The sequence below is a fragment of the Delphinus delphis genome, chromosome 3, assembly GCF_949987515.2.
Source record: "Delphinus delphis chromosome 3, mDelDel1.2, whole genome shotgun sequence".
Taxonomy (NCBI): Eukaryota; Metazoa; Chordata; class Mammalia; order Artiodactyla; family Delphinidae; genus Delphinus; species Delphinus delphis.
The window spans coordinates 134,949,740-134,965,832 of record NC_082685.1 but is presented as its reverse complement, the minus strand read 5'-3'; the positions used below and the strand labels follow the sequence as shown (position 1 = coordinate 134,965,832).

General features: G+C 37.5%; 1 protein-coding gene across 1 annotated transcript in view; it reads right to left on the bottom strand.

Annotated features, from left to right (window-relative positions):
* Positions 1-16,093, bottom strand: part of EMB (embigin) — a 41,822-nt gene that overhangs the window by 22,582 nt on the left and 3,147 nt on the right. The window contains exon 2 of the mRNA XM_060007053.1: positions 8,215-8,304. Within this exon, the coding sequence (XP_059863036.1) occupies positions 8,215-8,304 (90 nt within the window). The remainder of the gene's footprint in view (positions 1-8,214; positions 8,305-16,093) is intronic.

Sequence of the window (16,093 nt, the reverse complement as noted above, 5' to 3'; positions counted from 1 at the left end):
TATAGAGATATTAACATTCCAGAAGGTGATTCCAGGGCACTGTGCTCTGCTTGGTGATGTGGTTCACTGGAGCCTCCTAAGTTAGAATATGAATTATTACCCCATTTCACAAGAGAGCAGCCCAATGTCAGGGGCTCTGTGCCTGAGGTTACTTACAGGGCAAAACAAAGTATATTTCTATTGAACATCTCAGTTTCCCCATTTATAAAATGGGACAATACATATTTCATAAGATAGTAGAAAGGATTAAATGAACTATCATAAGAAAAGTATTAGTAATATAGTAATTGCTGAATAATTACACACTTCCTCCCTATCACCATTTATCTCATTTGGGTAGTATAACAAAAGTTATCATGTATGTTGCTAAAAGTTATACATTGATTATATCATTTAATCTTCACAGAAGTTCTACAGGGTAAGTACCATTATTCTCATCACTATTTCATAGATGAGAAAATTGAGGCAAAGAGAGGTCGACTATCTTGCCCAAAACCATGCATCAAGATAATAACAGCAGAGACTCTCAAATTTAGGTGTGACTGAGTCCAGATTCTCACAACCAACTCTCAAAGATATGAAATGCTCATGACAGTGAAATTTACTTCTTCATCACTTTCAAACTACTGAACCAAGGTTTTAAATGAAAGAAAACATTAAAAGAAGATGAAACAAATTTATAATTTAGCAATGTGATGATAGATGATGTGATCAACTTTTTTTAATTTAAAAAAATTTTTCTCTTCCAGTTTGAGATATAATTGGCATACAGCACTATATAAGTTTAAGGCGTACAGAATAATGTTGTGATTTACATACCTTATGAAATGATTACCACAGTAAGTTTACGGACCATCCATCACTTCATAGAGATACAAAATAAGTGAAAAAGAAAAAATATTTTTTCCTTGATCAACATATTTTAAACATTCATACTTTCAACTAAGTGCTTCTATTAAAACCGCAACGTAACCTTTCTTCTTGCCAAGCCATCCTCCAAGCCCTAATTGTTATCTCACTGTTTTTTATACTTTTCTGATGCTTCTGCAGCCTGATTTCCTTCCTGTCAGGAAATCACAAGCATCAAAAATACGTAGAAAGTTTTATCCCTAATACTAAAATATTTTTTGGTTAGCCAGAAAACTAATGTGTCCATTTAACTCAATGGACAATGTTTCAACTTCCCCAAAACTCCACAACTGCAATGCATTTCTGCTGTTTTAGAATGTTATAAAAACATCCATGACATCGACATTTCCAAGACCATACCCATTTGCTCGGTTTCTGAACTACACTTTTAAAAAGAATGTTCTTTAAATCATACAGTAATTTACCTCTGTCTAAATACTCTCTTAAAAATTTAAGGGTAAGCTGGGACAAAGAGAGTGGCATGGACATATATGCACTACCAAATGTAAAATAGATAGCTAGTGGGAAGCAGCCGCATAGCACAGGGAGATCAGCTCGGTGCTTTGTGACCACCTAGAGGGGTGGGATAGGGAGGGTGGGAGGGAGGGAGATGCAAGAGGGAAGAGATATGGGGATATATGTATATGTATAACTGATTCACTTTGTCATAAAGCAGAAACTAACACATAATTGTAAAGCAGTTATACTCAAATAAAGATGTTAAAAAAAAAGTATATGGACCTTTCTTAACATCAAAAACACAAACAGGGGCTTCCCTGGTGGCGCAGTGGTTGAGAATCTGCCTGCTAATGCAGGGGACACGGGTTGGAGCCCTGGTCTGGGAGGATCCCACATGCCGCGGAGCAACTAGGCCCGTGAGCCACAAGTACTGAGCCTGCGCATCTGTAGCCTGTGCTCCGCAACAAGAGAGGCCGCGATAGTGAGAGCCCTGCGCACCGTGATGAAGAGTGGCCCCCCGCTTGCCACAACTAGAGAAATCCCTCGCACAGAAACGAAGACGCAGCACAGCAAAAATAAATTAATTAATTAATAAACTCCTACCCCCAACATCTTCTAAAAAAAACACAAGCAACCTGATTAAAAAATGGGCAGAGGACCTGAACAGACATTCTTCCAGAGAGACATACAGATGGCCAACAAGCATGTGAAAAGATGCTCAACATCACTAATCGTCAGGGAAATGCAAATCAAAAGCACAATGAGATAGCACCTCACACCTGTCAGAATGGCTATTGGGCAAAAAGACAACAAATAGCAAGTACCGGTGAGGATGTGGAGAAAAGGGAACCCTTGTGCACTGTTGGTGGGAATGTGAATTGGTGCAGCCCTTACAGAAAACACTATGGAAGTTTCTCAAAAAATTATATATAGAATTACCATACAATCCAGCAACTCCACTCCTGGGTATCTATCCGAAGGAAACAAAAACACTAATTCAAAAAGATATATGTACCTCTATGTCCACTGCAGCATTATTTACAATTGCCAAGATATGGAAGTAACCTAAGTGCCCATTAATAGATGAATGGATAAAGAAGATGTGGTGTACACACACACACACACACACACACACACAATGGAATATTACTCAGCCATAAAAAAAGAATGAAATCTTGCCATTTGCAACAACATGAATGACCTAGAGGGTATTATGCAAACTGAAATAAGTCAGACAGAGAAAGATAATTACTGTATGATTTCACCTATATGTGGAATCTAAAAAACAAATGAACAAACATAACCAAACAGAAACAGAGTCACAGATACAGAGAACAAACAGGTGGCTGCCAGAGGGGAGGTGGGTATAGGGTTGAGAGAAATAGGTGAGGGAGATTAGGAGGTATAAACTTCTAGTTACAAAATGAATAAGTCACAAATGTGAAATGTACAGTGTTGGGAATATAGCCAATAATAATGTAACATATTTGGTGACAGATGGTATAGACTTAGCTATACTTATAGTGGTGATCATTTTGAAATATATAGCAATATCTAATCACTAAAATGTGCTCCAGGAACTAACATAGTGTTGTGGAATCAATTATACTTCAAAAACAAACTCATAGAAAAAGAGATCAGATCTGTGGTTACCAGAGGCAGGGGTGAGGGGAAGGGAAACTGGATGGGGGCCAAAAGGTACAAACTTCCAGTTACAAGATAAATAAGTACTAGGGATATAATGTACAATTTGACAAATATGATTAACACCTGCTGTGTGTTATGTTAATACTGTACTGAACACTGGAAATATGCTAAGACAGTAGATTTCAAGTGCATTCTACACATACAAAAAATGATAACTGTGAGATGGTATGTTAATTAGTTTGCTTGACTGTAGTAATATATATATCCATATAGTCATGTTGTACATCTTAATTATATACAGTGTTTATTAAAAATTATATATATATATGGAAAAATTTAACTATAATAGATAACCTAAGTCAAATGAGATCTAAATCATCACAGGTGATAATAGAGTATCATAAAAATACTAATTCTCCCCCAAATTAATCTATAGATTCAGTGAAAAATCAGTCAAAATCCAAAAAGTATTTTTTATGGAACTTGATTAGAAACAAAAAACCCACATGAAAGAGTAAAAGTCCAGGAAATAGGAAAAGTTATCTTTTAAAAAAAGAACAGGGGCTTCCCTGGTGGCGCAGTGGTTGAGAGTCTGCCTGCCGATGCAGGGGACACGGGTTCGTGCCCCGGTCCGGGAAGATCCCACATGCCGCGGAGCGGCTGGGCCTGTGAGCCATGGCCGCTGGGCCTGCGTGTCCGGCGCCTGTGCTCCACAATGGGAGATGCTACAACAATGAGAGGCCTGCGTACCGCCAAAAAAAAAAAAAAAAAAAAAAAAAAAAAGAACAAAAGTATAATGTTTCAAAAATTAATATTAATTTGTTAGTGCTGCTAGAAAACACCTAGAAAATTAATGGAATAAATAAGCAGAATTTTTCAGAAGCAAGTTGGAAACTATTAGTGGATCAGGAAATAAATTTGGTAGTTACCACCAGATTTGTTTTTTAATGGGTTGTAAGAAAAGAGAAATTATCAAGTGTAACACATCTCTTAGGTGTGGGTGTTGCTTGACGTGTGGGTGCATGCATGGTAGTGCATCAGTGTACAAGGTAAGTTGTTCCTTACTTTGTGTAGCACTATAAAAAGTTTGAAAAACATTGAAACAGTAGAGAGACAGAATAGCATATGGGAATTTGGAATATGATTAGTGTGCTATTTCACAGCAGTAGGAAAAAGAACTGTTCAGTAAAGGGTGTTGGGACATTAGCTATCTATATAAAATAGTAATAAAGTTAGTGCTCTATCGCACACAATACGTAAAACCATATTTTAAATGGTTTAAAAACTGAAGGTTAAAAACTCCTATTAAGAACTCCTATGAAAATATTAGGAGAAATGTGTAAATGAAATTTCTACACAATAAAAAACACCATGTAAAATTTTAAAGACAAGAAAGAACATTTGCAACTTTTATAAAAAGTACAGATTAGTACTCAAAATGTATAGCTGTCTCATTTACATACATTGAAGAATTTATAAGCCCAATAGGAAAATGAATAAAGGGTATTTAACAGATAAACATACACAGATATAAGTATGCCTAACTCCAGGATGCAAATTAAAACAATAATTTGTTTTATTAACAGTTTTTCACACTCAGAAAAGCAAAGAGTTCAATACTATCAAGGTTGGTCAGGATCTAGAGAAAATTATACTCAAATATGCAGATGGGGGAAGGGGTAAATTGTCAGGCTACTTCGGAGGGCAGTTTGCAAGTATGTATTAAAATTAAAATGTGCATAGTTTCTAACTCAGCAATTCTACTTGTGGCAATTATTCTAGAGGAACACACACAACCATGCCCAGAAAGAGATATGTAGAAGTGTTCACTGCTCATGGTTTACAATAGAAAAAAATTTAAACAAACTCAGATCTAGTGGGTAGAGGCCAAGGATGCTGCTAAACAACCTACAGTGCCCTGAACATGCTCCCCCCAACTCCAGCAACAAAGAGTTATCCAACCCAAACTGTCACTATTTATGCTAATGAGAAACCCTAGTGTAAAACAAAAGTTGCTAACAGCCACTACCAATTGTGTTACTATGGGCGATCCCTCTTCTACCTTCTCTTTCACTCTCTGTGTATATTAGGATTCACATTTTTTTTCCTCTGTACATCTACAGTCTACATAAGATTTGATAACTGGTGGTCTGCTTCTGAGAAACATCCTAAACATGTGCACCTCATTAGAGTCATTCTGGGATCTTCCCTGCAACAAAGTGTCTGAGCAGCCAAATGTAAGGGACTCTCGCTTCTTTTCTTTTTTCAATCTGATTGACCAGGCACTTGAACCAGGAATCTGAATGGTCCTAATACAACGTCTTGTCTAGCTGGTCTAAGCAACATGGCTGCCTTTCCTGACCTTGACTAATCTTCCCAAATTTTACTCCATGCCTTGATATATGTATCTGTAGCTCCAATGCCTGCTTTGTCTATCTCCCTGTCTCACGAGGTCCTTGCCAGGCCAGCTGCTCACACCTCAAAATGATAAATAAAATGTGCCCGTGGGGAGAGCCTATGCCAACATTACCAGGGTAGTCAAGAAAGCTGCCAGCTGATGCTTTGGTTTTAACCTCGTGGGTTAAACTATAACACACTAATGGAGGCACCAAACACTATAATATGCACAGAGAAAGAAAAAAATAAAACAATAAAGAAATACTCTCATTGCTGTAATACAATGACTTCTGAATATTGACATTGGGAAACCTAGCACAGTCATGTTAAAATAGTCCATTATTAAAAGAACAATTTTTGAAACACAGTGACATCAGACAACTGGAAAAAAAACACTTCATGCTTAGTGAAGTCAATTATACTTTTACAAAGATATCCATTATCTCAGCAAATGCAATTTCCAAGACAAACCTATTTAGCAAAGGGCAATCAAAATACCTTTGTTTTCATTGTTTTTGAAACTTCTTTCTTTCCATAGTCTCATAGCAAATCTAAGTTTCCTTAAAATAGGTATAATTGTATTAATAACACTGCTGAAAGAAATGAGTAACTGGGCATTAAGAAAGGCTGCAAAGTATGAGGGTTAATAGCGTGGCGCCTGCAAATTGCAAATAGTAATAGTACCCATTGCTTAGGGTTCTTATGAGGTTTAAACTAAGGTATATGTAGAAATACATACATGGTACATAGTCGATACCATATGTCTGTTAAGTAAATGATTAGCAGTATTTTAAAAACATAAAACAGGTAAACAATTAGGCTTTCATGAACCAAAGGTCATGTTTTTCACTCTCCAAGGCACAGGACCTGTTTCCCAGTCTCAAGCATCTTTGAGGAAATGTGCTATGAACTGGGCCAAAAGTTGTCATGCTGGTCCAGAATCTGCAACTAATGTACTACATTTGCATCTCTGTAAAAAAAAATTTTTATCCCAACAGAGAGATCAACTTCTAAAATGGCCAGAGGGGAAGAGAAAATAAGTAACAACACAGAAATGTTAAGCACAATTCAAATAAACAATGATATGACAAAATATGAAAACATTCTATTTATGAAGTAGATTAAAAATCCTGATGGTAACAATAAGAAGAAAGCCTATGGTTCCTAATAAGCATAAGTATGTCTTCAGATTTAAATTCTATATTTCAATAAAGGCAGTTCCTAAGACCAAACTTCTTGATGGGAAGGCAAACAGAACAACAAGGGTCACAGCTCAGAGATCCTGTGTTTCGAAATTAATGTCAAATCTTTTCTTTTGTCAAATAAAAACAAACCTAGACTTAAATAAGGAGAGACTTTATTCCAGAAGTCTATTGCAATAGGGAAAAATGCTCCAAGCTTTGGATCTACAAGTATCTCACTGTCAAATAGAAAAAGACTTTTATAGGGAGGGGTAAGCAGGCTAGCAGGAACTTTTGAGAAGAAATGAGGCAACTGTTGGCTAGAAGCAGACAGCACGATTGGGCTGTGATCATGCATTTACTGCTTGCTCAGACTTGAGGCATGCCAAGTTCAGGGGTCTGGGAGGAAGAGAAAAGCCTGACTAAAGTTTGATCAGGCCAAAGCTGAAGGTGAGTGATGGACAATTGTGAACACATGCTCTCATGAATACTGTAGGAATACTGGTACCAGAATAAAAGAGTGGTTAGGAGTGAAACCCTCCAAACGGGTTAAGTAAATAACCAACCTGACATCAACTAAAAAGTCCAATTTTTGCTCTCCCTTTGGGCACCTGACCCTTTTTTTCCCAGGCTCCAGCTACACAGGATAAGTGAGGGGTGTGCTGCTGCCAGGCCAATCAAAGGATTTGCAAACTTATGTTTTCACACAAATCTCTCTTAAAGAAACATTCCATCCTAACAAAGGAAACCAACGACTAGAACGCGCAAAAAGTAAAAGAAGAAGTAGCAACACAGGAGTGTTGTAATTACTTTTTACAAGTAGGAATAAGCTCCAAATACTAGGATGGGGACATCTGGGAACAAACAGTGGTTGCACAAAGTCATAAAAATGTTCTCCTACCAGAAAACTCACTGCAAATATTCCACTGGTATCAGATTGGGGGGAGGGGCACACCTTTAATTCATATTAAACAGAAATAGAGAAACCGTTCTTAAACTAGAGGACAGTTAAAGCCTGGACATATAATTGGATGAAACTTATTAGTGACTTAAAAAATAGGATTAAAATTCTAATTATACTTTTGATATTGTTGCTAAAACAGATAACTACTCTTGCTCATTTAAAGAACTCTGAGATTACTTTTAAAATACTGGAATCCAAAACTGTGAAAAGAGAAAGCAGACTTGAGTTTTATGTCAGGATTCTTCGCTTGATTTTCCATAGCAGTCATAGATAACATCTTTAATTTTTTGCCTAAAGGCCTTCCAGCAGATACATGAATTCTCCTCTCAGTGAACAGTGGTTTGAACAGATGTACCAGCAAGGTGTGATGAAAACCGAAGAGCATCTGCACATCAAAATGAGCCCTCCTCTCGTCCCAGGTGCCCTCCTTCTAGAGAGCATTTAACCCCCATGCCTGGAAAGGCTGCCTCCTCCCTCACACAGGGAACGTCAGCCTGGTCGCACGGGACCCCATCACACTGTGTTATGACTGTATAAGGTACTGGTGTGTCTCTCCCGCCAGTCTGGCAGGCTTTAGTACTTCATAATTCATAAAGTAGCTTAATTAAAAATGAAAAATTATCTGGCATTATATTATTTGAAACACAATACACTTACCAGTCAGTGATATGTTATGACTCTCCAAGGAAAGGTTAGAGTATTTTGCCATCATTTCTTCCCGGACAGGTAGGCTTGTGAAAGATGCAGCTGTAAGAATAAGAACATGTGATTACATATTATTATCAAGGTTAAGTGACTGTCTAAAAGCTAGTTCACAGCAGCTAAAATGGTATATTGTATACTATTAATGAAAAATAATGTTTTCAGGAAGCTCTGATTCAGTAGGTCTTACACGCTCCACAGACATTCAGAAACACACTGAGCTATTAAATGTAACAAAATTTCCAATTTTTCTATGTTCTTTTCTTACTGAAAAATCCCTATTGATTACATCAAATGGCTTTAAAAAAAAACCTCTCCTTATCCTAAAAGTATTCATAGTTTCTTTATAAAACATAAATGAAGATATGGAGAAATTAGATAAGAGTGCCAGGGAAAAAAAGGACATAGAAAGGCAGAGAGAAGATGAGAGCACAAAAAGGGACAGAGAGACCAAAATAAAGGGCATAAAAAAGGAATAAGAGAGAGTGCACTGGGCGCTAGAGGACAGAGAACATAAATGGATGGACAGGGAGAGTCTGTGCTGCTCTGTTTTCCAGCTATGGTGACGGTCCACTGTGTCCTCTACCAAACCAACTTTCCATTTTTCTGTCACTTATGTCTTCTTTCAAAAACATTCATCGAAGAAACAAGGTTTCCATTTCCACCTGTCCCACTCTCCTCAAAGATTCTTTTTTTTTTTTTTTTTAACACTAGCTACTGTTTTTTTGACTTTAGGACACAGACCTTACCTCCCACGAAAACTACCCCAACTTTACCAAACAAGTCAGAGGAGAAAGGCTCATTATTGTAAACTTGGCTGCATTCTTAAGACCCTTCATTCACTTTAAATTAAACCTGGGCCTTTTTTACACCACATTTTTAATACTGTGCTCAGAAAGTTATTCCTAGTGCAAGATTAGACTTCTAGTTCTTTTCTTATATGTATGAAAAATGTTACCAAAGCAAGTGATCATTTTTGTTGCTTCAGCTTACACACAGCTTTTCAATATTGCCTAATAAAAAAACCTACCTCGCAGAACCTAGGTCTCCAATTAGCCATATTCCAGAGCTTTTATCACTTCTAATACAGTCTTGGAAGGTGGGATGCACTTTCCCATAAAATAGTCCTTTAACAAATAACATACCTAAATCATACCACCCTCTGACACTGATTATTTAGGAAAATATGCCCTGAGTTTCTCACTAGGCTGCCAGGAATACAAAACTTCTCCTCCACCCACACCTAATATTCATTCATTCCTATTCTCTCTCTCTGTCACTGTCTCTCAAGCACACACACACATTGCCAAAAAGTCACCTATCAATATGAAAATTCTTTTTTTCTATTATTGGGCATAGCTCACTTACAGGTTGCAGGAAGCCAGGAGGGAGCAGCATCTGGGAACAGCAGATGGGAAAGAAAGAACTGTTCCACTCTATCATCTGTTCTGTGAAGCTTGCAAACATAAGCTTTGATATCTTTGCTTCCTTTGCTAGGGAGACCTTTTTTCTTGGCCTAGCCTATTGCAGAGCAGAATGCCATCATGAAGATCTTCACCACACTTTTTGTCCCCGAAACAAGCTCATAACCCTTTTGAGATGGTCTGACTATTATTATTATCATTATCATTATTCTTAGTCACAGTATCAGCAATAGTAAGGATGACGTAAGCTGAAAAAATGCTGTCATTCTGATTCTCATTTCACTTAAATACGTGAACACATACAGCATACATGCTTGATGCCAGTAAGGAATGTGAAGCTGAGTAAATTTGGTTCCTGCAGGGCTGCATGGATCATAATAATGTTGGTTTAGGCCCACAATTTGTGATTGAGAGTCATTAAAATGTCAGAGTAGCACCCATTTATAGTATTGACTGTAACTAGCCTATGTGTTGTATACAAGTTGGTATGTGAGCTACAGAGTATGAAGTGTGATTTACATCTTTGAAGGACTAGAATAGAGCTGGAGATAATGCCAAGGAGATGAGCTCTGAGGCTGGGGTTATCTTCCCATTTTGCATCAACAGGATGTGGATGGATGGGTCCCCCTAGGACCTACATTAGAACAAGGAGAGAAAAGGGGTCTAGGCTTGGCTTGGGCAAAATATAAGCTTATGAAAGTTGAAGGAATAGGAGGAAAAGGAAAAACCAAGCTTCAAGAGTAGGAAAATTTGGATAGTTCCAGAATATAGTAACTGTTGTGACCACTTCCAATTGCCAACTCATATATTAAAAATACAAACAGACATCTATAATCCAGCCACCACCTGTATCCTAACTTCCTATTGCCTTTAAAGCATTCATGATCAGGCTCCAGACTCCACTGAAGAAGCCCCAAGTGCAAAAGGGCATGTATAACTGTTGTGATTTTTGTCTTGGGAAAAGTTCCTCTAAGAGTCTTGAGTACAAGAGCAGGACAGTCTGCAAAAGGTGTTAGAATATTAAAGTGAGAAGTTCATTGTTTAGCCAAGATATTTTTTAATCAAAAAAGTGAGAATGTAAACCTTATTGCTTTCAGTAGGAGGACAGCTGGCAAAAGGCTGATGCAGCTGATGTTAGTGTCTAAAGGAAATTGGCAGGAGATTCAGGCAGATGTGGTTTGAATATTTCCCTGAAAGGATTAGGCTGAGTCACAAAAAGAAGTACAGAATGGAGAGTCAGGGATTTGTATCCTGGTCCAAGTTCTGCCAATGACTTGTTACTTGGGGTTTCATTTCATGGAGAAGGGAGGATCAGAAAAACTGGATAATATTGAGTGATGGTGCCAAGATCATAACACTCATTCCTTAAGTTATCATACTCACTGCTCTATTAATCATTGCTGGAAATTTTCCACTTAGCATTCTTTTACAGGTAGTTGCCAAAATGCCAGCATAAAAGAGTAGCTTTTAGTAGTTGTGACAGAGATTAAAAGATTTTTCTCCCTCTACTTGGGCGATGGGGCATGAGGGTGTTGCATCAAAGAACTGTGTAACATTCTAATTTTCACCTATATTGTTTCATGGGAAATTGCAAAATGATCTCCACTTAGATATCTTTAACATATTACATTTTATAACAGACATTCCTAGAAGGGTTTATAATTTATGCTATTAACATTTTAAATGAAATAAATATGCTATAATTTCTATTTAATATTAAGGTAACATTTTCACTAGTTTAAATGGGGCCCTATTAAATTGAAGTAAATTGGGAAGAAAAAAAAGATAAACACTAAAAAACTGCATTGGGTTTTAAGATTTGCTTTTATTTAAGTCAGAAAATCAGTTCAACTATACCTCTGTTTAAGAATAAGCATTTTGGGGCTTCCCTGGTGGCGCAGTGGTTCAGAGTCTGCCTGCCAATGCAGGGGACACGGGTTCGAGCCCTGGTATGGGAGGATACCACATACCGCGGAGCAACTGGGCCCGTGCGCCATGGCCGCTCAGCCTGCGCGTCCGGAGCCTGTGCTCCGCAACAACAGAGGCCGCAACAGTGAGAGGCCTGCGCACCACGATGAAGAGTGGCCCCCGCTTGCCACAACTAGAGAAAGCCCTCGCACAGAAATGAAGACCCAACACAGCCATCAGTAAATAAATTAATTAATTTAAAAAAAAAAAAAAAAGCATTTTCTCTAACATACCTCCCACAAATCTCTTACATTTTAAAATCTTGGAAGGGTCTGGACATCATTTAAAGAAAGGTATAAGAAACAGCTATTAGGATAAATACCATTCCCTGCCTTTCTCTCTCTCATGCACATAATGTATTGATTGCTATCAACATGTATAATTAAAATTATTTTAATAAGTCTTAGTTTTAGCATTCTGATAAATAGCAATATAAATGTGCAACCCAATGACAGAAACACAACCTAGGAATGGATAACATATATTATAAAACAGAGGTTTCAAACTCAGAATATATTTCCCCGTGGAAGCGACACTATCATTATACATAACCATGAGATCCCACACCAAATTGTAAAAGCCATTTAAGCCATGATATAGCTGAACTATAGCATTAAAATATCTAATTACCAATACTACATTTAGAGTTCTACCGCTGGGCTCTAGGAATATAGGATCCCTATCCCCTGTCCCTAGCGGCAGTAGTAAAAGAAGAGAAGGGGAATACGGCTACCTGGATTCCTAGACACTATACCCCAGAGAGAGTTTGTCAAGAAAAGAAGAGGAAAGAAGTTTTGGCAAGAAAATAAATTCCTGATGGGAACATTTATAAGTCAGACTTTCTAAGTCAGGGACAGGTAACAGTCTAGATAGGGAACTCATATTTTTTTTATATACATGGGAACTATTGGACAAGAAGGTCATTTTTAGATTAGTTTAAAAAAAATTAAAGAACAATTAAAAAGCCTAATGACAAAAGCAATGTGTACTTTTACACAGCCTTGTAAAAGTATTTTTAAAACTTGGTTACACAGAAATGCAAATAAATTGACCTTTTCTTTAAAATATGATTTTTGCAATAAAATATATTTTGAAGGGCAGTGTGGAAACTAATGTTTCAAACTACCTCCACCTGGGTCATTAAGATATTTTAACGGTGAAACTTACGCCAAATAAAACTAGGATTTCTGCTCTTTCTAGAGACTGTGGGTTTTTTTAATGTTTCATGCACTAGGTTATTCTCTTATAGGACTTAGATTTTGTTAATGGTTCTCAACTAGAGGTGATTCTCTTCTTCCCTGCACCCTGCCCAGGGGATATTTAACAATGTCTGGAGACACTCAGGTTATCACAACTTGGAGGTTACTACTTGTACCTGGTAGGTTATATTAGTTTTGCAGTGTTGCCATACCAAATTACCACAAATACGGTGACTTAAAACAACAGAAGTTTATTCGCTCAGAGTTCTAGAGGCTAGAAGCCTGAAATCAAGGTGCAGGGCCTTGCTCCCTCTAAAGGTGCCAAGTAAGAATTGTTCCTGCCTCTTCCTAGCTTCTGGTGGTTGCCAGCAATCCTTGGCATTCCCTGGCTCCATTTTTACACATCCATCTTCCCTCTGTGTGTCTGTGTCTCTAGATCCAAGTCTCCCTCTCACTTCGTTCATAAAGACACAGTCATTGGGTTAAGGGTCTATCCTAATGTAACATGACCTCATGTAACATGACCTCATTTTACCTTGATTACATCTGCAAAGACCCTACTCTCAAATAAGGTCACTTTCACAGATACCAAGGGTCAGGACTTGAACATCTTTTGGGGGGTGACACAACTCACCCACTACAAAGGTAGAGGCCAGTGAGGCTGCTAAGCATTCTACAGGACAGCCCCCCATAGAATTATCCAGCCCAAAATGTCAATAATGCCAAAGTTGAGAAATCCTGATTTCAAAACAGGTACATCTTCAACCCTCATTCCTCAAAGTGATGATTTTTAAAAATCTTCAAGTGGCCCTATAGCCCTGAGGTCCTGTTTTACATGGTTTAGGTGCAGATATTTTAAAGCATGAACATTTGCAGCCCTACCTATTTTGAGGACCTTTTCCAAAGAGGCACCAAGTGCTGGATGGCGTTTTAAAATGCAAACTAGGAAACCAGTTACTGCTGTTAGCTAGCTCCAGGCTCTTGGCTACATCACAAAAGCACTCTGGGCTTCAAGATCAATCAGATGAGACATCTAAATTCTCTTTCAGGATCTCAGAACTATATAATTATAAGGCAATAGTAAAAAAGATTCTATCTTGAGAGTAGGGATACATTAGTAATGATATGACCACAGTAACTTTAAAAATACCAGAAAAATATTATTTTCAATTAAAAGAGAAACACCATTTTTAAATATAACATCTATTAATTCTATACTAACAATATATTATTTGAGATATTTTGTTGTGCATGAATAGTGACTATGTTTTGTTAGGAGTAGAGAGTTTAATTTTAGTAAACCACTGTGAGGTTGTTTTCCTTCTATGTCAATGTGTGTGTCCTAAGTTGTTTATTTCCGAGGTTCACCTAATATTGTGAAATATGTGAGGCCAGCTATACATAAGTAACTTGAAAAGATTACAATCTGGGACAGACAGCCTCAACACTTACAATCTGTCTCTGTTTGAGGGCAAATACTCCTTTGGAAAATCGTACCTAATTACATAAACTGATGACTATTTCTCAGCTATCCTTGTAGTTTGTCTATTAATTCAAGCTTTCTCAGAGTTGAAATTCTTTTTGCTTTTAAAGCAATCTCAAACTAACAGAAAAGTTTTCCGTACAGAGTAAAGAATGTTTCCCCTGAACCACTGGGGAACAAGTTGGTCACCTGATGACCCATTCGACCTCAGAAACATTACAACATTATTTCCTACAAAGGACATAGTCCACTTCACCCCAATACTGCTGTTAAAATCAGGAAATTAGCATTTATGCACTATCATCTCATCCCACATCTTATCTAAGTTTCAACAAAAGTCTTTATAATGTACTTTTTTAGTCAAAGGTTTCAGCTCAGGATCACATGAGCTGTCATGAGCCATGTCCCTCTATTCTCTTCACTCTAAACAGCTTTAGTCTCTCCTGACTTTTATGACCTTGATGCTTATGAAAGTTCCAGGATTGTTAAGTTGTAATACGATTACATTCAGAGTAGACATCTTTGGCAGGAAAATCACAGAGGAGATGTTGTGTTCTTCTCACTGCATCCTATCAGGTGACACACAATTTTATTTCTTTCTTTACTGATTTACACTCTGATCATTTGATTAAAGTGGTGTCTGCCAGGCTTCTCCACTTAGAAGTTATTCTTTCTCCCTTTTCATTAATGCCAATTTTGTGGGAAGTTACTTGGAACTATATAATATTTTGTGCCTAATCAAACTTTCAATTGACTCATGTAATTAATTAAGTTCAGTATGTACTCATGAATACTTATATAATTCAATGGACATTACTCAGTGCATATGGATACTAGTCCATTAGTAGTATTATTTACTTTCACGCTCTATTTGTCCATTCGTACCCACTTCACTTTGGCTTCTGTATCCTTTTGACATCACCCATTATTCTTTGAACACTTCACTGCTTTCTGGCATAAGATGTTCCAGGCTTATCCTATCCTTTCCCCCCTCCAGTCCTGATATCAGCCATTTCTATAAAAAGTCCAAGTTATTATTAGTGAAAAAAAAATGTATTTAGAGTCAAGATTTGGGTGCTAAGTATGTCCATCACTGCTCCATCGCAGTGGGCAGACCTAAGAATACATGTGTACATATTCATAGACACACACACAACATATATATAATGGGTATAATATACATACATATATACAGTTGGCCCTTGAACAATGAGGGTTTGAACTTCAAGGGTCCACTTATACGCATATTTTTTTCAAGAGTAAATACTACGTTACTGCATGGTCCATGGTTGGTTCAATCCTTAGATGCACTGATACAGAAGGCTGACTATAAATTATACATAGATTAACCTTTGTGTTCAGGGATCACCTGTCAATATATATGACACATATATGCATTATACATATATTTACACATACACGTTTATATTTATGCATCTATTTATATAGATATATATAGACATAAGACATGGATAGAGATAGATATTTAAAGTCATGAATTCACGCTAATGCTGCCAATTGCAGTCCAACACCACAAGGTTCATTTTAGTCTTCCCCGTTTATTTCCTTCTTCTCTAGAGAAAAACCTAGATTCTATTATCCTCACCAGCTTTACTTATCTGATCAATCCCCCCATATATAACTAATCTCCTGTTGGCCCCAAAGAGATGTCTTCCTCACCCACTTAGGCTCCAGCATCCTGCACTGTCTGCTCCTGCATGCTTTACCTCCATCCTGTGATCAGGGTCAGACCTGCATGC